Consider the following 24,938-nt stretch of genomic DNA (forward strand, 5'->3'; position numbering starts at 1 on the left):
AGGGATTCTATGAAATACATTGGGAGAATTGCTATTTCAATGGGCATTTTCACAAATGCTGTAAAATGATTTTTCAAAACAAATTAATATTTTCTTCAACGGATCATTAATAAATAAAAAGTATTTAATAAAACAACCACCCAGTGTGGGGTTCAGGATTCTAACTCGGGGTTTCTGAGCTCCAGGAACCACTAACTGAACCAGCCGGAAATTGTCTCCACAAAACTTCCCCAACTCCCTCCCGGGAAAAAGCTGCAAACCCGGGAGCTGCAGCTTTTTACTGGGGGTGTTGGGGCCTCCAGCGGGTGTTTGTGAATCCTCCCCGCCCACCTCCCAGGGTTTCCTTCCTTCCCAGAGATCAGAGTCCTCATTGATTTGAGGCCAAAGTGTAACCTCTTATTTATTGTCCCCCTCCCCCATCCTCTGATGTGAACCATCCTCCAGTGGCTGAGCCAGGATGGGGCCGTTAACCTGGGCCTGTTCCCGGGAGGGAGGGAGAAGCCCCGCAGCTGCAAACCAGGGAGCTGACAATGATTCTGAAGGGTTTGCGGATCCACAAAGTGTTTCCAAATCCTCCCAGCCACCGCCTAACGCTGACTCCGCTTCTCCGGGACAAACAAGCGCCAAGGACAGCAATGACACTGCGCATGCTCCATATCACAATGCCTGCGGGCTGATTGACGGCAGCTCCGGACCAATAGGAAGAGGGGGCGGGGCTGGAGGACCGAGCCGGAGCGTCTGGTCTTCCAACCAATCGGAGTGAATGAGGGGCGGGACCTGAAGCATGCGCAGTGCGGGTAATGGCGACGGACGGACGGACGGTTTTAATTTGGAAGCGAGATCAATCCGAGGTAGAGGGCGGCGTGCGGGGAATGATAAATGTGGCGGGTGGGTGGAGAGACTTTGTAAACATGTTGTTCAAACCCAAACCCCGGAAATGAACTTCCCGGTCCCCCCCTTTGTACCAAATGGAGCGGCAGCTTGTAGTGTTAGACCCGGGCTGACTGCCGCCATTGAGGCTGCATGTGGGAGGCCGGCAGGGATTGTGATCGGAGAGTGAAGCCCTGACGTCACAATGGAATGGGTGAGGGTGTGATGTCACCATGGTGAGGGTGTGACGTCACAATGGAATGGGTGAGAGTGTGACGTCACAATGGAATGGGTGAGGGTGTGACGTCACAATGGAATGGGTGAGGGTGTGACGTCACAAAGGAATGGGTGAGAATGTGACGTCAAAATGGAATGGGTGAGAGTGTGACATCACAATGGAATGGATGAGGGTGTGACGTCACAATGGAATGGGTGAGAGTGCGACGTCACAATGGAATGGGTGAGAGTTCCGGATGAGCTGAGACTGGGCTGGAGTCGGGCGATGGCACTGACATGTGGCCCGGTGGCACAGTGGTTAGTGCAGCTGCCTAACAGCGCCAGGGACCCGGGTTCAATTCCAGCCTCGGGTCGCTGTCTGTGCAGAGTTTCTACATTCTCCCCGTGTCTGTGTGGGTTTCCTCCGGGTGTTCCGGTTTCCTTCCACAGTCCAAAGATGTGCCGGTTAGACGGATTGGCCACGATAAATTGCCACTTGGTATCAGGGGGATTAACAGGTAAATATGTGGATAGGGCCTGGAAGGGATTGTTGTCGGTGCAGGCTCGATGGGCTGAATGGCCTCCTTCTACACTGTATTTTATGATTCATTATTATTAATTAATTACTATTCTGATTTACAGCTGTTTCTGAGTTTTAACTGTATCCTCTATTGTGAACACCGAGGCAAAATACTTGTTCAATTCATCTCCCAGCTCCTTATTTTTCATTAGCAATTTCTGGACTTTCTTTCTATTAGACAGTTAAGAAATGAGCTGGAGCAAGTGACTGAAGTGTCAGTCAGGGAGCACTATTGGGAGCACCAATAGTTTCAAAATAGTTCTGGAAAAAAATAGGACAGGTCCACAGGTCATGGCCCTAAACTGGAGCAGGGCCACTTTTGTGGGCATTAGGCAGGATCTAGCAGATGTTGATTAGGTGAGTTTGTTTGAAGGGAAAGGAATGACTGGCAATTGGGAGGTTTTGAAAGTGTGATATCAAGAGTCCAGGGGCAGTATATTCCTGTTAAGATGAAGGGAAAGAATGGTAAATTTAGGGATCTCTGTCAGAAAAGGGACATTGAGGCTCTGGTCAGGTAAAAGAAGGAAGCAGACTTTGGGTTTCGGCAATCGGGAACAAGTGAATCACTCTGACTGGAAAAAGTGTAAGAAAATACTGAAGAGGGAAATCAGGAGGACAAAAAGAGGGTATGATATGGATCTGGCAGGTAAGATTAAAGAAAATTCCAAGAGGTTCTATAGCTATATTAAGAGTAAAAAGGTGGCTAGAGATAGAAGAGATCCCCTTAAAAATCAGTATGGCCATCTGTGTGTGGAGCCACAGGAGATGGGTGAGATTTTTAATGAATACTTCTCCTCTGTGTTTACTGCGGAGAGCACCATGGGTGCTAAAGAAATAAGGGAAACAAGTAGTGATGTGTTGGGCACACGCATGTTACTTGGGAGGAGGTATCTGCAGCCTTATAAAAGCAAATTACTGCGGATGCTGGAATCTGAAACCAAGAGAGAAAATGCCGGAAAATCTCAGCAGGTCTGGCAGCATCTGTAAGGAGAGAAAAGAGCTGATGTTTCTTGTCTCGATGACCCTTTGTCAAAGCTCTGAAACATCAGTTCTTTTCTCTCCATACAGATGCTGCCAGACCTGCTGAGAATGGGGAGAGAGTGTGTGGGATGGAGATTTACAGCTTTTGGGGAATGAGAGGAAAGAATGTTCCATAGAAATTGTCTGTTCTGAATTTCTATCCTGCACTGACACTGATGACTTTTGTAAACTCATTTTCCAGGATCTTGAAAGAGGAATCACAGGCCGAAATCTCAAACGTCACGTCTAGACGTGACAGATTCGTGTTCCTTGGGACCTCAATATCATCGGACTTTGAATCCAGAAGGAGAAATGATTGTCGAGTCTGTCAATTTGAAAAGATTTGAAATGTCAGTGTGAGTGAAAAAGCATCAACACACTGCCACACTTCAGTGAGAGTGTTCCAATGCACTGACTAAAGAGCTTCAACCAGTTACACAGTCTGAATAAATATCACACCATTCACAGCGGGGAGAGACTGTAATCTTGTTCTGTGTGTGGACAAAGTTTCAACTAATTGCCCACCCAAGAGAGAGGCAAGGACACCTGCACCATGGAGAAACCATGGAAATGTGTGGACTGTGGGAAGAGATACAGAGCCCCATCTCTGCTGGAAGTTCATCGGCGCAGCCACACCGGGGAGAGGCTGTTCACCTGCTTTCAGTGTGGGGAGGGATTCGCTCGGTCATCCAGCCTGCAGACACACCAGCGAGTTCACACTGGAGAGAGGCTGTTCACCTGCTCTGTGTGGGAAGGGATTCACTCGGTCATCCGACCTGCAGAGACACCAGCGAGTTCACACTGAGGAGAGGCCATTCACCTGCTCTCAGTGTGAGAAGGGATTCACTCAGTTATCCCACCTGCAGAGACACCAGCGAGTTCACACTGGGGAGAGGCCGTTCACCTGCTCTCAGTGTGGGGAGGGATTCACTCAGTTATCCAGCCTGCAGACACACCAGCGAGTTCACACTGGGGAGAGGCCGTTCACCTGCTCTCAGTGTGGGGAGGGATTCACTCAGTTATCCAGCCTGCAGACACACCAGCGAGTTCACACTGGGGAGAGGCCATTCACCTGCCCTCAGTGTGAGAAGGGATTCACTCGGTCATTCGACCTGCGGACACACCAGCGAGTTCACACTGGGGAGAGGCCATTCAACTGCTCTCAGTGTGGGGAGGGATTCACGCAGTCATCCCACCTGCGGACACACCAGCGAATTCACACTGGGGAGAGGCCATTCATCTGCTCTCAGTGTGGGAAGGGATTCAGAGTTTCATCCCGGCTGCTGAGACACCAGCAAGTTCACGAGTGATTCCAGGGGTTGGATTCTGCTGTTATTGTTTCTGCTCTCAGTTGCATCCAGGACTGCATTTTGTTCATTCTCACAGTTGGTCAATGGGAAGGGTCAGAGGGTTTCTTTGTGCTGGACTGGCTGGTCTCAGCCTCCAGTGGGCTGATGCTCTTTGAGTCTTTTTGCGAATACCTGGTTTCAAATGTCACAAGGATCACAGAGTGACAGGGTGTTAGGAAGTTTAGAGATATTTAGTCAGAAGAAAACAAAGGTTGGCAGTGCAAAGGTACATTTCTGAATGGAGGGTTGTGACAAGTGACATTCCTCAGGGATCAGTGCTGGGACTTTTGCTGTTTGTAATAGATATAAATGATTTGGAGGAAAATGTAACTGGTTTGATTGGTAAGTTTGTGGACGACACAAAGGTTGGTGGAATTGCGGATAGCGATGGGGACCAGCAGAGGTTACAGCAGGATATAGATCAGTTGGAGACTTGGGCGGAGAGATGGCAGATGAAGTTTAATCTGGACAAATGTGAGGTAATGCATTTTGGAAGGTCTAATACAGATAGGAAATATACAGTAAATGGCAGAACCCTTAAGAGTATTGATAGGCAGAGGGATCTGGGTGTACAGGTATACAGGTCATTGAAAGTGGCAATGCAGGTGGAGAAGATAATCAAGAAGGCATACGTCATAGAACATAGAAAGCCACAGCACAAACAGGCCCTTCGGCCCACAAGTTGCGCTGATCATATCCCTACCTCTCGGCCTATCTATAGCCCTCAATCCCATTAAATCCCATGTACTCATCGGCCGGGGCATTGAGTTTAAAAATTGGCAAGTCATGTTGCAGCTTTATAGAACCTTAGTTAGACCGCACTTGGAATCTAGTGTTCAATTCTGGTCACCACACTACCCGAAGGATGTGGAGTCTTTGGAGAGGGTACGGAAAATATTTATCAGGATGTTGCCTGGTGTGGAGGGCATTACCTATGAGGAGAGGTTGGAGAAACTTGGTTTGTTCTCACTGGAGTGACGGAGGTTGAGGAGGGCAACCTGATAGAAGTCTATAAGATTATGAGGGGCATGGACAGAGTGGATAATCAGAAGCTTTTTCCCAGGGTGGAAGAGTCAATTATGAGGGGCATAGGTTTAAGGTGCGAGGGGCAAGGTTTAAAGGAGATGTACGAGGCAGGTTCTTTACACAGAGGGTGGTGGGTGCCTGGAACTTGTTGCCGGGGAAGGTAGTGGAAGCAGATACGATAGTGACTTTTAAGATGTGTCTTGACAAATATATGAATAGCATAGGAATAGAGGGATATGGTCCCCGGAAAGGTAGGGGGTTTTAGTTCAGACGGGCAGCATGGTTGCTACAGGCTTGGAGGGCCAAAGGGCTTGTTTCTGTGCTGTAATTTTCTTTGTTCTTCGTTCTGTTTGGAACATCCCAAATGCCCATCCAATTTCCTTTTTAATTGTTTATTGTCTCCACTTCCTCCACCCTCATAGGCAGCGAGTTTCATGTCATTACCATTCGCTGCATCAGAATATTCTTCCTCACATCTCCCCTCCACTCCCCCCCCCACCCCCACTCCCCCCCCCCCCACTCCGCCCCCCCCCCCCCACCCCTTGCATCTCTGACCCAAAACAAGAAATCTGTGTCCCCCTCGTCCTTGTCCCTTCAGCAAATGGGAACAGCTTTTCTTTGTCCACCTTATCTAAACCTGTCAGAATCTTGTCCACCTCTATCAAATCTCCCCTCAACCTCCTTTGTTCCAAGGAAAACAACCCCAGCCTGACATTGACAATAAAGAACAAACCAACAGAATATGTTACTGTCTGAATTCAAATGGGAATGTTTAATTTCTGTTTTAAAGATATTGTGAATATATTGTCCTGGACAATAAAGGAATTGGAATAACTCACCTTGGGTGTGGTTGAATGGAATATATCAATCTGGTATCCACCTACAGTCTAGTGAAAGTCTGGAATATGTACAAAGAACAATACAGCACAGGAACAGGCCCTTCGGCCCTCCAAGCCTGCACCGATCATGTGTTCCTAACTAGACCATCCGTTTGTATCCCTCTATTCCCAGTCTGTTCATGTGGCTATCTTGATGAGTCTTAAATGATCCTAGCGTGTCTGCCTCAACCACCTTGCTTGGTAGTGCATTCCAGGCCCCCACCACCCTCTGTGTAAAATACGTCCCCCGCATATCTGTATTGAACCTTGCCCCCCTTACCTTGAACTTGTGACTCCTTGTGTTTGTCATTTCTGATCTGGGAAAAAGCTTCCAACTGTTCACCCTATCTATGCCCTTCATAATTTTATAAACTTCTATTAGGTCCGCCCCCTCAACCTCCGTCTTTCCAGGGAGAACAACCCTAGTTTACTCAATCTCTCCTCATAGCTAAGACCCTCCATACCAGGCAACATCCTGGTAAACCTTTTCTGTACTCTCTCCAAAGCCTCCACGTCCTTCTGCTAGTGCGGCGACCAGAACTGGACGCAGTATTCCAAATGTGGCCGACCAACGTTCTATATAACTGCAACATCATATGCCAACTTTTATACTCAATGCCCCGTCCAATAAAAGCAAGCATGCCATGCGATCTGTAAATAAACTTTAAATATCTCCAAGAAAAAGCTGTCACCTCATTTATCTCGTCTATACTTCCCCTTTACCAGAATGTTCCATACCCGAATGTATGCATTCCTTTAAACTGCACTTTCCGGAGTTCTGGAGAATCTTTTAAAACATGAAATATACTCATAATATCTTTAAAAAGAAACCGAACATTTCACAGTAACTTCATTGCAGTGTTTATGTAAGTCTAGTTGTGACACTAATAAATAAACTTTAAAAACTTTAAGAATATTTGAAGTCAAAGTTTATTCATTAGTCACAAGTAGGCTTACATTCACACTGCAATGAAGTTATTGCGAAAATCCCTTAGTCGCCACACTCCGACGCCTGCTCTGGCACACTGCGGGAGAATTTAGCATAGCCAATGCACCGAACTAGCACGCTTTTCGACTGTGGGAGGAAACTGGAGCACCCGGAGGAAATCCACGCAGACACAGGGAAAACGTGTAGACTCCGCCCAGACAGTGACCCAAGTTAGGAATCGAACCGGGTCCCTGGCCTATTTGCTACCAAATAAACCATAATATGTCCAATCACAGGTTACATTAAAAAACAAAGGCTGTGTGGAGATTTATAAAAATCAACTGTCTGCTGAAAGGGTTAACTTCTCTGTGGAACCGAGAGAGGCGGGGAGTGGGCAGAGGAAACTTGGCAATTGTGTCAATTTATATAATTTAAAAAACTTCTCTCATGTCATTTTCTTCAATTTTGTTCAAATTTCATCTCTTTTCTCTATCTTTTTTTGAACACCAATTTCAATTTTCAATATTTTCCACTTAATCAGAGTTGAAAGAAATACTTTGTGAAATATGTTGTTAACCGAATCTCAACAATTTTAACTCCGATGGTTTGGAAAGTTGGAACTGGTTTGCTGCCAAACTGCAGCCTGATCTTTGTGTTTTGGGAGCAAATTGGCCTTCACAATTCTAACCTTCAACAACTTAATTTCAAACCCAAATACATTCCTTTCACATTTTAGTACAGTCTGAATTTATTTCAAACAGAAACTCACGGCTGTTCAAATTAAATTAATTTTTATTCCCTTTCCAAACTAATTCTTCGAATCTATGATGCTTTCAAACAACACTCTGCTTCAACAATTATGACTCAAATGTACAGTATTCCTTCAACTGGGCAAACCAACTTGGAGTAAGCGTTGTGGATCATGACGGTGCAAAGGCCATGGCGAACCTCACACACCTGCATTCCCTCATCACACAGGAGAGGCAGAGGAGAGGGGGGAGTGCTTTCAGTGATTCTTTCTTTGGAGAAAACAACTACATCTACTCACTGGTGACTGATGTGTCTCAGGTTGTTTGATTTCAGCTAAACACGGGGAGTGGTCTGCTTCAGGGGAGGTATCACTTTGTGGCTAAGTTAACTTTCTCAAAGTCCCCATGGCATTTTCTAACTCTTCACTTGATCTGATATTTTCTGACTGTAAATCAATATCTTGTTCCAGAGTTTGGCCGAACAGCAGTAGATTTTTCTGAGCTCCACTCACCCTATCATCTGCCCCCTGTTCCCAATGTAACTGATTGTCCAGGTCAGACGTGCTCTCCTGCCAGCAATCAGCTCCATTCTGCAGCTTATCCACCAGTTCCCTCAACTCTTTATATTTTGTACTCAGCTGTGAGGCAACAGGTTTCCAATGTAACTGTAAATTAATTTATTCTGGACTTTTTCCCACTTGCTGTTTCCTTTCTGAATCTCTTTAGAAAACCTATCAAGGACCCGCTCGTAATCTCCGTCACATTCTTCTCCACCTCCCAGGGTATCTTTTACTCCTGATGCCCTTGACTCCGTTGTCAAACTGTCAGTCACATTGTAGCAGATGCCAAAGCCATTGTTGTATTTGCTTTTTTGAGGATCCCCTAAATGGGGAAATGCTTCGGAAATCAGAAGCACAAAGAGACTTGGGAGTCATTGTTCAAGATTCTCTTAAGGTTAACGTGCAGGTTTAGTTGGCAGTTCGGGAGGCAGATGCAATGTTAGCATTCATGTCAAGAGGGCTAGAATAAAGAGCAGCGATGTACTTCTGAGACTGTATAAGGCTCTGGTCAGACCCCGTTTGGAGTATTGTGAGCAGTTTTGAGCCCCACATCTAAGGAAGGATGTGCTGGTCTTGGAAAGGGTCTGGAGGAGCTTCACAAGAATGATCTCTGGAATGAAGAGCTTGTCGTATGAAGAATGGTTGAGGACTCTGGGTCTGTACTCATTCGAGTTTAGAAGGATGAGGAGGGATCTTATTGAAACTTAGTAGGAAAAAACTAGAACTAGAGGGCACAACCTCAGGCTAAAGGGATGATCCTTTAAAACGGAGATGAGGAGGAATTTCTTCAGCCAGAGAATGGTGAATCTGTGGAACTCTTTGCCGCAGAAGGCTGTGAAGGTCAGTTCATTGAGTGTCTGTAAGACAGAGATAGATAGGTTCTTGATTAATAAGGGGATCAGGGGTTATGGGGAAAAGGCAGGAGAATGGGGATGAGAAAAATATCAGCCATGATTGAATAGCGGAGAAGATTCGATGGGCCGAGTGGCCTAATTTTGCTCCTATGTCTTATGGTCTAAGTTCACAACTCCTTGATTAAAATAAGATACAAGAGCCTTCATTCCCCTTCATTATAACTTAAACTTTTTTTAGCCAACTTCCAAAGCCTGATTTTATCGGAAACATCAAGTCTTTGTTGATTTAAAATCCCAAACATGTTGCCAGCTGCAAAATCTTTGTTCTTTGTCTGGGGTTGAGGTGACAACACGATAAAATCCTCACAGTTCTTCCAAATTCCTCCAGGCTCCGCTTAAAATTTACACATTTAACTGGTTCCCATAAATCCTCAATCAAAAACTAAAATAGACACATGAGTTTCCAGGTGATTTACAAAGAAATGAACTGTCTGCTGAAAGGATTAACTTTTCTACAGAACCTAAAGGGGTCGGGAGTGAGCAGAAAAAACTTGGCCCACAATTACTTCACTTTACATATGGTGGGGGTTTTTCTCAGAGGCTAAGTATTGAGCTGAACCCAGTTAATACAAAGATTTGCAAAAGACAGTATACTGGTTAAAGACATTCTTTATTGACCAACACGCGCTGGGAGAAAGGCAGCTGGGAGTCCAACTCCTTTCTAAAGTTACAATACATTGGCCGCGTAGTTATACTATTTTGAAAGTTCATTTCACCCGCCCACTCTGTCATCCTAACTGGATGCTCCAATCATGTTCGTGCACAATATTTACCTTGGCCAATAACATCCGATCTTCTGGAAGAATGGGAATTCATTGGTCTGTAGAATCTGAAAGTTCCTGCCCACTGTTACTTTGCAACTTTCACTTACGTAGGTCCATAGGGTTCAAAGGTTGCTTTCTAACTGACTGTCAGCAACTTCTATTACATAGGTTATAGGGTTCAAAAGTTCCTTTCCACTGTCTGCTGAGCCATCCCTTATAACTCATACTGATAAAAACTGTGCTCTGTGGCTTCACTATTCTGAAAGAATGTGGCCCGTCTCACTCAGCTTTTATCCCATTATGCTTTAGGGCAGTCTGCAGTTTGGCCAAGGTGTACATTTCAGTACAAAAAGTACATATTTAAATCTGAAATACATGTTTAAATTCGATACCAGTGGTTATATGTGTCTCTATGCAGACAGTACCTTTGTATAATATAAATAAGGCACGTTGTGGTCCTTATTCTATGTTAGTCTAAGTCAGTCCACCCTGTTTCAATAACCTTTATTACTTTTTAATCTCAAGGTATTCTGAACCCCTCTGACAAAATAACTTTAAAAAACTTAAAGTTTATAATTAGTCTCAAGTAAGCTTACATTAACACTGCAATGAAGTTACTGTGAAAAATCCCCTCTCTAACAACAAAAGAAACTTGATTTTAAACTTCATCTATTAATTTTTTTGTTATATTCCTCAACCTATTTTAATTTGATCAGTTTTTTGTTAGGGATGGGTAATTTCTGTTCTTTATAAACTGGTTCACTCATTTTGTTAATTCTACATGGGCTCGGAGAATCAGAACCTAGACTCTATCATCCATATCCTTATTCTCCTTTTGTCACCACTTTCTCTCTGTCTTGCAGGAGGATCGTGGGGATTCCAATCAGACCGAATCATTTATTGTAAAAGTAAAACAAAAACAGAAAATGCTGGAAAATCCCAGCAGATCGGACAGCATCTGTAGGGAGAGAATAGAGCCAACGTTTCAAGTCTGGATGACCCTTCATGAGAGCTCCTATGAAGTGTCATCCAGACTCAAAATGTTGGCTCTGTTCTCAAATCATTTTATCGCTAAGTTTCTTGCTCTTAGTTTCCAAAAGACAGGTAAGAAATCTGTCCAGTCCCTACTCGAGCTCTGAATTTTTCACTGGCCATGCTTGGGTTGGATTATAACCATTAGAATCCACTCTTAGAGGTCCACTTTTCAGTCCAGTGCTACTTGGAGTGTACCGTCACTTCACCGACTACCGGTCACAAGTCCCTCACAGTACTTATCACAAATCTAGGATAAAATAATTTCAGCAATGCCTGAGAATGCTTCTTAATCGACTACCTACCACCGTTTGTTGATTGATCAGACCCCCTTTTTACAGATTTGGATATCTCAGCCGCTGAATATCAGCTGGTTATTCATAGATTCATAGAATCCTACAGTGCAGAAGGAGGCCATTTGGCCCATCGAGTCTGCACTGACCACAGTCACACCCAGGCCCTATCCCCCATGCATTTACCCTAGCAAGTCCCCCTGACACTAAGGAGCAATTTCGCATGGCCAATCCACCTAACCCGCACATCTTTGGACTTTGGGAGGAAATCGGGGCACCCGGAGGAAACAGGGACACGGGGAGAATGTGCAGACTCCACACAGACAGTAACTCAAGCCAGGAATCGAACCCGGATCCCTGGCGCTGTGAGGCAGCAGTGCTAACCACTGTGCCATCATGGCACCCAAACTTATGGAATAAGTTTAATTCTAACTCATTCTGTGTAAATATTCTCACAAGGTCCTCTGTTGGGGCCCTGCTAAGCAGCTTTAATGGTCCGTGATTGCAGAAACTGAGCAGTCACAGGAATGTGGTCAAGATAGTCCAGTCCCATAATGCCTCACATTCATCTGCGGTCCTTCAATTATAACAGAATATGTGGCTGTATGTAGCTGCCTCGGCCGTGGTCAACCCCAACCCTGCCTTCCTGAACTGTTACAATGCCTGAGGTGTAAGTACACCCACAGTGCTGTTAGGGAGGGATTTCCAGCTACACATTCCTGACAAGATTCTGATAGGTTTAGATAAGGTGGACAAAGAAAAGCTGTTCCCATTCGCTGATGGGACAAGGACGAGGGGGACACAGATTTAAAGTTTTGAGTCAGAGATGCAGGGGGGAACGTGAGTCAGAATATTCTGATGCAGCGAATGGTAATGACCTGGAACTCGCTGCCTACGAGGGTGGAGGAAGTGGAGACAATAAACAATTACAAAGGAAATTGGATGGGCATTTGGGGGGTTTCAAACAGAAATGCTGACTAAATATCTCTGAACTTCCTCACACCCTGTCACTCTGTGATCCGTGTGAAATTTGAAACCAGGTATTCGCAACAAGACTCAAAGAGCATCAGCCCACTGGAGGCAAAGTCATGAGACCGGCCAGTCCAGCAGAAAGAAACCCTCCGACCCTCCCCATTGACCAACTGTGAGAATGAACAGAATGCAGTCCTGGATGTAATTGAGAGCAGAAACAATAACAGCAGAATCCAACCCCTGGAATCACTCGTGAACTCGTTGGTGTCTCAACAGCTGGGATGAAACTCTGAATCCCTTCCCACACTGAGAGCAGGTGAATGGCCTCTCCCCAGTGTGAACTCGCTGGTGTGTGCACAGGTTGGATAGGTCAGTGAATCCCTTCCCACACTGAGGGCAGACGAACGGTTTCTCCCCAGTGTGAATCCGCTCGTGTGTCCGCAGACTGGATAACTGAGTGAATCCCTTCCCACACTGAGAGCAGGTGAACGGCCTCTCCCCAGTGTGAACTCGCTGGTGTCTTCGCAGGCTGGATGAATCACTGAATCCCTTCCCACACTGAGAGCAGGTGAATGGCCTCTCCCCAGTGTGAACTCGCAGGTGTGTCCGCAGACTCGATAACTGAGTGACTCCTTTCCCACACTGAGAGCAGGTGAATGGTTTCTCCCCAGTATGAACTCGCTGGTGCTTCCGCAGGTTGGATGATTGAGTGAATCCTTCCCCACACTGAGGGCAGGTGAACGGCCTCTCCCCAGTGTGAACTCGCTGGTGTGTCTGCAGGCTGGTTGAATGAGTGAATCCCTTCCCACACTGAGAGCAGCTGAATGGCCTCTCCCCAGTATGAACTCGCTGGTGTGTCTGCAGGCTGGATAAATGAGTGAATTCCTTCTCACACTGAGAGCAGGTGAACGGTCTCTCCCCAGTGTGAACTCGCTGGTGTGTCTGCAAGTTGGATAATTGACTGAATCCCTTCCCACACTGAGAGCAGGTGAATGGCCTCTCCCCAGTGTGAACTCGCTGGTGTGTCTGCAAGTTGGATAATTGACTGAATCCCTTCCCACACTGAGAGCAGGTGAACGGTCTCTCCCCAGTGTGAACTCGCTGGTGTGTCTGCAGGCTGGATAACTGACTGAATCCCTTCGCACATTGAGAGCAGGTGAATGGCCACTCCCCAGTGTGAACCCACTGGTGTGACTGTAGATGGGATGATTGTGTGAATCCCTCCGCACACTGAGAGCAGGTGAACGGCCTCTCCCCAGTGTGAACTCGCTGGTGTGTCCGCAGGTGGGATATTTCACTGAATCCCTTCCCACACTGAGAACAGGTGAATGGCCTCTCTCCAGTGTGACTGCGCCGATGAACTTCCAGTTCTGATGGGGATCTGTATCTCTTCCCACAGTTCCCACATTTCCATGGTTTCTCCATGGTGCAGGTGTCCTTGCCTCTCTCTTTGGTGGACAATCAGTTGAAGCCTCGTTAACACACACACAACACGAGTGCAGTCTCTCCCCGCTGTTAATGGTGTGATCTTTATTCAGGCTGTGTAACTGGTTAAAGCTCTTTAGTCCATGCACTGGAACACTCTCACCCGAGTGTGGCAGTGTGTTGGTCCTTTTCCAGTCACACTGACATTTGAAATCCTTTCAAATCAACAGACTGGACAATCATTTCTCCTTCTGGATTCAATGGCTGATGATATTCAGGTCCCAAGGAATATGACCCTGTCAGATCTAGACGTGATGTTTGAGATTTCGGACTGTGATTCCTCTTTCATTATCCTGTAAAACAGGTTTGCAAATGTCATCAGTGTCAGTACAGGATAGAAATTCAGAACAGACAATTCTAGTTTCTATGGAACATTCTTTCCTCTCTCATTCCCCAAAATCTGTAAATCTCCATCCCACACACTCTCCCTCCATTTTCACTCTGCTGTATCTAATATTCACCCTCCCAATTCCCCTGAAGGTGCTGATTGAATCTGATTGACAGATCCACGCTCACTGCTTCCTGTCCAGCACAGAAATGATAACAAATAGGAATGGCGGTTGGCCACTTGGCCTATCATGCCTTTTAAACCATTCCGGGAGATCATTGGCTCATCTACCTCAGCATCATTCTCCCCACACTAAATCCATCTCCCTTGATTTCTTCAATATCTAGAAACCAATCTCTCTCTCCTGAAAATTCTTGATGACTGAGGCTCCACAGGCCTCCAAGGTAGAGAATTCCAACGCTTCACCACATCCTTGAATCAGGAAATCCCTCGTCATCTTAGCTTTCTCTCCATTTCCCCATATGTTCCCCATAAGCCTTGACAGTCTTCTCAGTCAAGAATCAGTCTAACTCATCCTGGAATATATTTAAATGATTCTCAACCTGCAATGATCCCTGTGGAAAGGAAATTCAAGAATAACAATTGCCTGAGGAAAGTGATGACTGAAAATACATAATGTAGCTACATTTCTATATTACAAGACTATAAATAATAATAAATGTATTTTATTACAGAGTCATAAATAATATATCTAATCTGTATCATATAACAACGCTAGACATGTCTCTGTCCTATATTAATTTACTGTCCCCTTAAATGTCAGTCATCTCCTGGGGAAACCAACCCTTTAATTGTGAACATTAGGAAAGTGACCATCCTTTTAGCCAGACAAATAAATGTGTCAAGCTGAGGGAGCAAAGGATGTCAATGTCTTTAAGAGAGAGGGAGACCTGGGCCAACCTTTCCAGAGTCTGCAGCCTCCCTGGATTCACTTCCTTTCCCTTCACTTGCTGCAAGTCCCCAATTTCCCCCAGAATGAGAAAAGAACTGGAAAGGGGGAGAAAAGAAAGTGTTTTACTCACAGATGTTGGCCTCTTTTAAGGAGGAAGTTTAAGTCGGTCTGAAGCTCAATCTTCATTCACACAAGGACCAAGAGTCCTTCCGGTGTTCCAACACTCCCCATTGGCCAGCTACGGTGAGAGGCAGTGAGTCGGAAGTGCACATTGGCGGAATTTGGGGAATGCGCATGTGTGGATTTCGGAGGATGCGCGTTATGTGGAATGTGCGGGGCGGGGCCCGGGACAGAGCCGGCGCACTGACCATTGTCTGTCCGGGTCTTCCAGCCTGTCCCATTGGACAACAGCTCAGCGCGGCTGGAGGGCAAAGTCCCGCCCACCCCCACGTGGGGCTCCGCCCCTCATTGTCTGTCTGCGGGGCATTGACCAATGGGAACTCTGGGGGACCGGACGTACTCTGCTCCTCCAGCCAATCACAGCTCCTCATTGTCTGAATGCGGAAGTGGACAATGAGCTTGTTCAGCTGCCCATTCCTGCCCAGCAAAGCTGCTGCTGCTTCTCTCTCTCTGAATGAAGATTGAGCTTCAGACAGACTCAAACTTCCTCTTGAGGCCAACATCTGTGAGCAAAACACTTTATTTTCTCCCCCTTTCTATTTCTTTTCTCATTCTGGAGTTGAATTTTTAACTTCCAGGTCACCACTCGCTGCCTAAATAAAGATCCTCTCTCTCTGAATGAAGATTGAGCTTCAGACAAACTCAAACTTCCTCTTGAGGCCAACATCTGTGAGTAAAACACTTTATTTTCTCCCCCTTTCTATTTCTTTTCTCATTCTGGGGGAAATTGGGGACTTGCAGCAAGTGAAGGGAAAGGAAGTGAATCCAGGGAGGCTGCAGACTCTGGAAAGGTTGGCCCAGGTCTCCCTCGCTCTCTCTTAAAGACATTGACATCCTTTGCTCCCTCAGCTTGACACATTTATTTGTCTGGCTAAAAAGATTATCTCTTTCCCAATGTTCACAATTAAATGGCTGGTTTCCCCAGGAGATGGCTGACATTTCAGGGGACAGTAAATTAAAATCAGAAAGAGATATGTCTAGTGTTTTTATATGGTCCATATCAGATACATTATCTATTGTCTTGTAATAAAATATATTTAATATCTTTTCTTGCTGTGTAATCTTAGCTAGCTTATATATTTCCAGTCATCTCTTCCCTCAGAGTGTTGTACTATCTGGGTTTCTCTTCCTTAAAGACCAGTGAAGGCTGAAGATCATTGAATATATCATTGAGGGGACAAGGGAGTCAAGAGTTATGGGGAAAACAGAGAGAAATTTAAGATGAGGGATTTTTTCACTTCAGGATGTGGTGAAGTTTTGGCATTCTCTACACCAGAACCTTCGTCATAAAGTATGCTCAAGCAGGTGATTGATATATTTCTAGACATTGAAGATATCAAGAGATATGGGGGATAATCTGGCAGAGGTAAATCGGTCAGTGAGCTCATTGAATGGTTCAGCAGGCTCGATGGGCCGAATAGTCAACAGCAGCAACTATTTCTTCGGATCTGTGTCCAGGGCAGGAAGCAGTGAGCATGGGTCTGTCAATCAGCCTGAATTTACAGCTCTTGGGGAATGAGAAAGGAAAGCACATTCCATAGAAACTTGAATTGTCTGTTTTGAATTTCTATCCTGTACTGACAGTGAGATATTTTCTAAATTGTTTTTACAGGATATTGGAAGAGGAGAAATCACTGACAGAAATCTCAGACGTGATGTGCATTTTGGACAAAATCACTCGATCCCTTGGGATGTGAATATCAGAGAAATGTTTGACCGGTCTGTCAACTTCAAAAGATTTTAAACATTAGTGTGGATGGAAAAGTACCAAGACACACATACGCCTGAGTGAGAGTGTTCCAGTGCACTGACTGCGGAAAGAGCTTTCAGCAGTTACACAGCCTGTAAAAAAAACATCCATTCATAGTGGGGAGAAACCGCACACGTGTTCTGTGTGTGTTTCCACGGCTTCAAAGGGTTGTCTGAACTGCAGGGATACAAGGAGACCCAAAACATGGAAAAACCGTGGATATGTGTGGACTGCGGGAAGGGATACAGAGCCCCATCAGAGCTGCAAGCTCATCAACGCATTCATACAGGAGATAGGCCATTCACCTGCTCTTGGTGTGGGAAAGGATTCACTCGCTTATCCACCCTCCAGTCACACCAGCGAGTTCACACTGGGGAGAGGCCATTCACCTGCTCTCAGTGTGGGAAGGGATTTACTCAGTTATCCAGCCTGCAAAAGCACCAGCTAATTCACACCGGGGTGAAACCATTCACCTGCTCTCAGTGTGGGAAGGGATTTACTCAGTTATCCACCTTGCTGACACACCAGCGAGTTCACTCTGGGGAGAGACCCTTCATCTGCTCTGAGTGCGGGAAGGGATTCAGTCATTCATCCAGCCTGCAAACACACCAGCGAGGTCACACTGGGGAGAGACCATTCACCTGCTCTCACTGTGGGAAGGGATTCAGTGATTTATCCAACCTGCAGACACACCAGCGAGTTCACACTGGGGAGAGGCCATTCACCTGTTCTCAGTGTGGGAAGGGATTCACTCAGTTATCCACACTGCAGTCACACCAGCGAGTTCACACTGGGGAGAGGCCGTTCACCTGCTCTCAGTGTGGGAAGGGATTCACTCAGTTATCTAACCTGGAGACACACCAGCGAGTTCACAAGTGATCACACGGGTTGGATTCTGCTGTTGTTGTTTCTGCTCTCAATTACATCCAGGACTGCATTTTGTTCATTCTCACAGTTGGTCAATGGGGAGGGTCGGAGGGTTTCTTTCTGCTGAACTGGCCGGTCTCATGACTTTGCCTCCAGTGGGCTGATGCTCTTTGAGTCTTGTTGCGAATACCTGGTTTCAGATTTCACACGGATCACAGAGTGACAGGGTGTGAGGAAGTTCAGAGATATTTAGTCAGCATTTCTGTTTGAAACCCCCCCCAATGCCCATCCAATTTCCCTTGAAATTGTTTATTGTCTCCACTTCCTCCACCCTCATAGGCAGCGAGTTCCAGGTCATTACCATTCACTGCATCAAAATATTCTTCCTCATATCCCCTCACTGCATCTCTGATCCAAAACTTTAAATCTGTGTCCCCCTCGTCCTTGTCCCATCAGCTAATGGGAACAGCTTTTCTTTGTCCACCTTATTTAACCTGTCAGAATCTTGTCCACCTCTATCAAATCTTCCCTCAACCTCCTTTGCTCCAATGGGAACAACCCCAACCTGACATTGACAATAAAGAACAAACAGAATATGTTAATACCTGAAATCAAATGGGAATGTTTAATTTCTGTTTTAAAGATATTGTGAATATATTGTCCTGGACAATAAAGGAATTGGAATAACTCACCTTGGGTGCGGTTGAATGGAATATATCAATCTGGTATCCACCTGCATTCTTGAGAAAGTCTGGAATGTGTAGATGGGATGAATAAGTTGATCACTTTCTCTTGGAAATACTTACATCCTTGTCCATGAACTTTGTTTTAAAGAAATCCACATTTGAAAGTCCGGCCACTACATGAAATATCAGCACCAGAACAGCAGGAGATAAGAAAGACAGACACTCACTTTGATCTTTTCATCAGCACATCTGAGAGTCAAGAATGTGTGACATGATTTTGGGATACGGGTGTGAGTGTGCAGATATGAATAGTTACATGTGAAAAATAGCAAGCCTAAATTCATGGTGCATTGGAGCAAAGAGCGGGTCCCAGTGGTCCCCAACATCTCAGATCCCAGTCTCCAGCCAAGTCGATCCACTCCACATAATATCAAGAAACAGTTGGAGGCACTGGATACTGCTAAGGCAATGGGCCCTGATAACATTCCAGACTTGTGCTCCAGAACTTGCCGGTTCCATAGCCAAGCTCTTCCAGTACAATTGCAACACTGGCATCTACCCGGCAATGTGGAAAATTGTCCTGAACACAAAAAGCAGGACAAACCCAACCCGGCCAAATACCGCCCAATCAGCCTACTCTTGATCATCAGTGAAGTGATCATCGCTGTTCCTTCGCTGTCGCTGGGTCAAATCCTGGTATTCCCTCCCTAACGGCATTGTGGGTCAACCCACAGCACATGGACTGCAGTGATTCAAGAGGCAGCTCACCACCACCTTCTCAAGGGCAACTAGGGATGGGCAATAAATGCTGGCCTCACCAGCAATGCCCATGTCTCACAAATGAATTAAATAAAGATGAGTAGTTAGTCCTGGGAATGGTTCAGCGAAGGGTTCCCTGCTATTCGAAACCCCAGGAAGGTGCCGTCCGTGCTTCTCAGAGGCAGTGACTGTTTCTCTGTCAGCCCCAGGATTTCACATTGTCGTCCACTTCTCTTGGATCGATCACTGACTTGAAAGTGTGGAGTTGGTAGAGTTTCATTGATGAGTAAACTTGACCCGATCAGTTTCTAAAAGTTGCTTATAATCAATAAACTTTGACACAATTGACTGATTTGGTGTCTGAGTCTTTGCTTGATGGTTATATCTCTGCCAAATTCAAACCCTTTAAAAGGACAATTTGGGTTCTATAATTGGGCAGCGTACAGCCAAATTGGAACAATGTAACAGATCAAAAATAAACCTTTTTTAAACTGATAATGTCTTTGTAACAATCAGCAGCCCCAGCCTCTCCTGAGGGTTAAATGCTCTCAGTTCTGGGATTATTCTTGTGACTTTTTTTGCCCCTTCTCCAGTGCCTTTATTTCTACAGTGGTTAGCACTGCTGCCTCACAAATCCAGGGAGACGTGTTTGATTCTGGCCTTGGGTGACTGTTTGTGTGAAGTTTGCACATTTTCCCTGCAGGTGCTCCGGTTTCCACCCACAGTCCAACGATGTGCAGGTTAGGTAGATTAGCTATGGCAAATATGCGGGGTTCGAGGCTCGGGTGGAATAGACCTGGCTGGGATGAACTTTTGGAGAGTCAGTACAGACTCAATTGGGCTGAATGGCCTCCTTCCGCACTGGAGGGATTCTATGATTCTAAATGGAGATCACAACTGTTGACAGTATTCCCAGTGTAGTATAATCGCGTTTCTAATCAAGTCGAACATAACCTCCCTGCTGTTCGATTCTATCCCTCGAGAATGGAACTCTATATGTGGGCCTCAAACTTTAGGGAAGATGTGAAGTTCTTAGAGAGGATGCAGAGGAGATTTGCGAGAATGGCACCTCGCATCCTTAAAAAGTACCTGGATCAGCACTGGGCAAGTCAGAACAGTTAAGACTATGGGCCAGGTGCGGGTAAATGGGATTAGGCGGGAAGTCAGGCGTTTCTTGCGTGTCGGTGCAGTCTCGATGGGCTGAAGGGCCTTTTCTGCATTGTACGATTCTATGATGAGGCAGTTCAGTTGGTTGGAGAGACTGGAGCTGCTGAAATTTCTCTCTTTAGATCAGTCAGACATCAGGGCTTGGAATGGGGCCATTCGGGCCACTGATTCAATGCTGGCTCTCTGCAGAGCAAACCTTTACCCTGTTCTATAGACATATCCATGCTCATGCTTCCTGTCCTGGATGAGCAGAAACTGATAGCCAAGTTCCGCACACATGAGGACGGCCTCAACCGGGATCTTGGGTTCATGTCACACTATCTGTAACCCCCACAGCTTGTCTGGACTTGCAGAATCTCACTGGCTGTCCTGTCTTTAACCTGTGCTTAATGCTCCCTCCATTCACATTGTACTTTTAAGACTTGATTATCTGTAAAGACTGCATTCCAATCATTATTCTGTAAATTGAGTTTGTGTCTCTGTGCCCTGTTTGTGAGCATTTCTCCACTCCACCTGACGAAGTGGCAGCACTCCGAAAGCTAGTGGCATTTGCTACCAAATAAACTTGTTGGACTTTAACCTGGTGTTGTTAAACTTCTTACTGTGTTTATCCTGTCCTGGACACAGAGAGCTGGAAATCCCCATGCAGGCGGCCAGACAGATATATGTCTATCTGACTGGACTAACAATGTGTGGAATGTACAGACTGGGGGGGGGGGGGGGGGCGGGGCTCTCGGGTCCGCACGCCTGAACCCGGAGACGTCACCGCGGAGCAGAGTGATTGCTATTGGCTGATTCAGGCAGGGCTCCATTGTGCCGTCACAATGACTCAGAGGGGCGTTCCCAGCACACAGTGTCCCATTGGCAGCAATATCACTGGTTACAGAAGCGGATTGGACACCAGCTCAGCGCAGCAGGCGGTCAAAGCCCCGCCCACCCCCACGTGAGCCCGGGTTCCGCCCCCTTATTGTCTACATGCGGCAGATTGACCAATGGGAACGTGTGGAGGACCGGATGGACGCTGGTCCTCCAGCCAATCAGAGTCCGGCACTTGTGTGCATGGCCGCATGGAGCTTCCTCCATTGTTGCTCCTCTCGCTCTGGATGAAGATTGAGCTTAAAACAGACTAATATTGTACTGGAGCTACATTATATATTTCCAGTCATTCATCTCTTGCCTATTCGAGTCTTTGGATTTCTTCTCCACAGGGATCAGTGGAGGCTGAGGGTCATTGAATATATTCCAGGGTGAGTTAGACTGATTTTTGATTGATAAAGGAGTCAAGCGCTTTGGGGAACAGGTGGAAAATGGAGAGAAAGTTAAGATGAGGAGGGATTTCCTCACTCAAGAATGTGGTGACGTTTTGGAATTCTGCACCCCAGAGGACTGTGGAGCCTCAGTCATCAAGAATTTTCAAGCTGGAGATTGATAAATTTTGAGATATTGAGGACATTGGGTGATCTGGGAGATAATGTGGGAAATGGCGCTGAGGTAGATCAGCCAATTCCCAATGAATGGTTGAGGCAATTTGATGGGCTGAATGGCCAACTGTTGCTTCTATTTCTTATGATTTCTATGTGCTGGAGTGGAAGCAGTGAGCATGGATCTGTCAATCCGCCTCAATCAGCACCTTGAGGAGAATTGGAAGGGGTGAATATTAGATACAGCAGAGTGAGAATGGAGGGAGAGTGTGTGGGATGGAGATTCACAGCTTTTAGAACATAGAAACATAGAAAAACTACAGCACAAAACAGGCCCTTCGGCCCCACAAGTTGTGCCGAACATATCCCTACCTTTTAGGCCTACCTGTAACCCTCCATCCTTTTAAGTCCCATGTACTCATCCAGGAGTCTCTTAAAAATCCCGATTGATTTTGCCTCCACCACCACTGATGGCAGCCGATTCTACTCGCCCACCACCCTCTGTGTGAAAAACTTCCCCCGAACATTTCCCCTGTACCTACCCCCCAGCAGGTATGGGGAATGAGAGAGGAAAGAATGTTCCATAGAAACTAGAATTTTCTGTTCTGAATTTCTATTCTGTTCTGACACTGATTACTTTTTAAAACTTGTTTTACAGGATATTGAAAGAGGAATCACGGGCAGAAATCTCAAAAGTCACGTCGAGACATGACAGTCATATTCCTTGGGAGCTAAATATCATCGGCCTTTGAATCTAGAAGGAGAAATGATTGTACAGTCTGTCGATTTGAAAAGATTTCAAACATCACTGTGACTGGAAAAGCACCAACACACCAACAGTGTTCCAGTGCACTGACTAAAGAACTTTAAACACAGCCTGAATAAATATCACACCATTCGCAGCTGGGAGAGACTGTACTTGTGTTCTGTGTGTGGATAAGGCTGCAACTGAGGCAAGGACACCTGCACCATGGGGAAACCATGGAAATGTGTGGACTGTGGGAAGGGATATGGAGCACCATCTAAGCTGGAAATTCATCGGCGCAGCCATACTGGGGAGAAGCCATTCATCTGCTCTCAGTGTAAGAAGGGATTTAATCAGTTATCCAGCCTACAGATGCACCAGCGAGTTCACACTGGGGAGAGACCATTCACCTGCTCTCAGTGTGGGGAGGGATTCATTCAGTCATCCAGCCTGCAGACACACCAGCGAGTTCACACTGGAGAGAGGCCGTTCACATGCTCCCAGTGTGGGGAGGGATTCACTCGGTCAGCCCACCTGCAGAGACACCAGCGAGTTCACACTGGGGACAGACCGTTCATCTGTTCTCAGTGTGGGAAGGGATTCACTCAGTCATCCCACCTGCAGAGACACCAGCGAGTTCACACTGGAGAGAGACCATTCACCTGCTCTCAGTGTGGGGAGGGATTCACTCAGTCGTCGCACCTGCGGACACACCAGCGAATTCACACTGGAGAGAGACCGTTCACCTGCTCTCAGTGTGGGCAGGAATTCACTCAGTCAGCCGACCTGCAGAGACACCAGCTACGTCACACAGGGGAGAGGCCGTTCACCTGCTCTCAGTGTGGGAAAGGATTCACTTTGTCAGCCCACTTGCAGAGACACCAGCGAGTTCACACTGGGGAGAAACCATTCACCTGCTCTCAGTGTAGGAAGGGATTCATTCAGTCATCAGAGCTGCGGATACACCAGTGCGTTCACACTGGGGAGAGGCCGTTCACCTGCTCTCAGTGTGGGAAGGGATTCACAGTTTCATCCCAGCTGCTGAGACACCAACAAGTTCACGAGTGATTCCAGGGGTTGGATTCTGCTGTTGTTGTTTCTGCTCTCAATTACATCCAGGACTGCATTTTGTTCATTCTCACAGTTGATCCATGGATTGGGTCAGAGGGTTTCTTTCTGCTGGACTGGCTGGTCACATGACTTTGCCTCCAGTGGGCTGATGTTCTTTGAGTCAAATGTCACAAGGATCTCAGAGTGACAGGGTGTTAGGAAGTTCAGAAATATTTAATCAGGAGAAGACAGAGGGTTGCAGTGAAATGATGCGTTTCTGAATGGAGGGCTGTGACTAGTGGTGTTCCTCAGGGATCAGTGCTGGGACCTTTGCTGTTTGTAATATATATAAATGATTTGGAGGAAAATGTTTGATTGGTAAGTTTGTGGACGACACAAATGTTGGTTGAATTACGGATAGTGATGAGGACCGTCAGAGGATGCAGGAGGATTAAGTTGGAGACTTGGGTGGAGTGATGGTAGATGGAGTTTAATCTGGACAAATGTGAGGTAATGCATTTTGGAAGGTCTAATACAGATAGGAAATATACAGTAAATGGCAGAACCCTTAAGAGTATTGATAGGCAGAGGGATTTGGGTTTACAGGTACACAGGTCACTGAAAGTGGCAACGCAGATGGAGAAGGTCATCAAGAAGGCATACGGCATGCTTGCCTTCATCGGCCGGGGCATTGAGTTTAAAAATTGGCAAATCATGTTGCAGCTTTATAGAACCTTAATTAGGCCACACTTGGAATATAGTGCGGCATAATTATATAGTGCAGCATGAACTCTGTCCATGCCTCTCATAATCTTGTAGACTTCTATCAGGTCACCCCTCAACTCCGTTGTTCCAGTGAGAACAAACCACGTTTCTCCTCGTAGCTAATGCCCTCCATACCAGGCAACATCCTGGTAAATCTTTTCTGTACCCTCTCCAAAGCCTCCACATCCTTCTGGTAGTGTGGTGACCAGAATTGAACACTATATTCCAAGTGCGGTTCTAACTAAGGTTCTATAAAGCTGTAACATGACTTGCCAATTTTTAAACTCAATGCCCCGGCCAATGAAGGCAAGCATGCCGTATGCCTTCTTGACTACCTTCTCCACCTGCATTGCCACATTCAGTGACCTGTGTACCTGTACACCCAGGTCCCTTTGCCTATCTATACTTTTAAGTGTTCTGCCATTTACTGTGCATTTCCTTTTTGGATTAGACCTTCCAAAATGCATTACCTCACATTTGTCCGGATTAAACTCCATCTGCCATCTCTCCGCCCAAGTCTCCAACTGATCTGTATCCTCTGATGGTCCTCATCGCTATCTGCAAATCCACCAACCTTTGTGTCGTCAGCAAACGTACTAATCAATCCAGTTACATTTTCCTCCAAATCATTTATATATATTACAAACAGCAACGGTCCCAGCACTGATCCC

At 46.1% G+C, this 24,938-nt stretch overlaps 2 protein-coding genes across 2 annotated transcripts in view; one reads left to right on the forward strand and one right to left on the reverse strand.

The window, feature by feature from the left end:
- The window catches only part of LOC144484227 (uncharacterized), a 145,851-nt gene that overhangs the window by 68,331 nt on the left and 52,582 nt on the right, over positions 1-24,938 (forward strand). The window contains exons 7-9 of the mRNA XM_078202762.1: positions 17,056-17,646; positions 18,509-18,524; positions 22,825-23,478. Coding sequence (XP_078058888.1) covers positions 17,056-17,646; positions 18,509-18,524; positions 22,825-23,478 — 1,261 coding nt within the window. The remainder of the gene's footprint in view (positions 1-17,055; positions 17,647-18,508; positions 18,525-22,824; positions 23,479-24,938) is intronic.
- On the reverse strand, positions 12,398-13,753 carry LOC144484224 (uncharacterized). Its single transcript, XM_078202759.1, has one exon. It carries the CDS (start codon positions 13,574-13,576, stop codon positions 12,398-12,400), a length of 1,179 nt encoding a protein of 392 aa, XP_078058885.1. The 5' UTR covers positions 13,577-13,753.

This window comes from Mustelus asterias, unplaced genomic scaffold, assembly GCF_964213995.1.
Source record: "Mustelus asterias unplaced genomic scaffold, sMusAst1.hap1.1 HAP1_SCAFFOLD_96, whole genome shotgun sequence".
Taxonomy (NCBI): domain Eukaryota; kingdom Metazoa; phylum Chordata; class Chondrichthyes; order Carcharhiniformes; family Triakidae; genus Mustelus; species Mustelus asterias.

What these genes read in the sequence shown, in the direction of transcription:
- LOC144484224 (XM_078202759.1), bottom strand. Translation starts at nt 13,576, where the DNA reads ATGGAGAAACCATGGAAATGTGGGAACTGTGGGAAGAGATACAGATCC.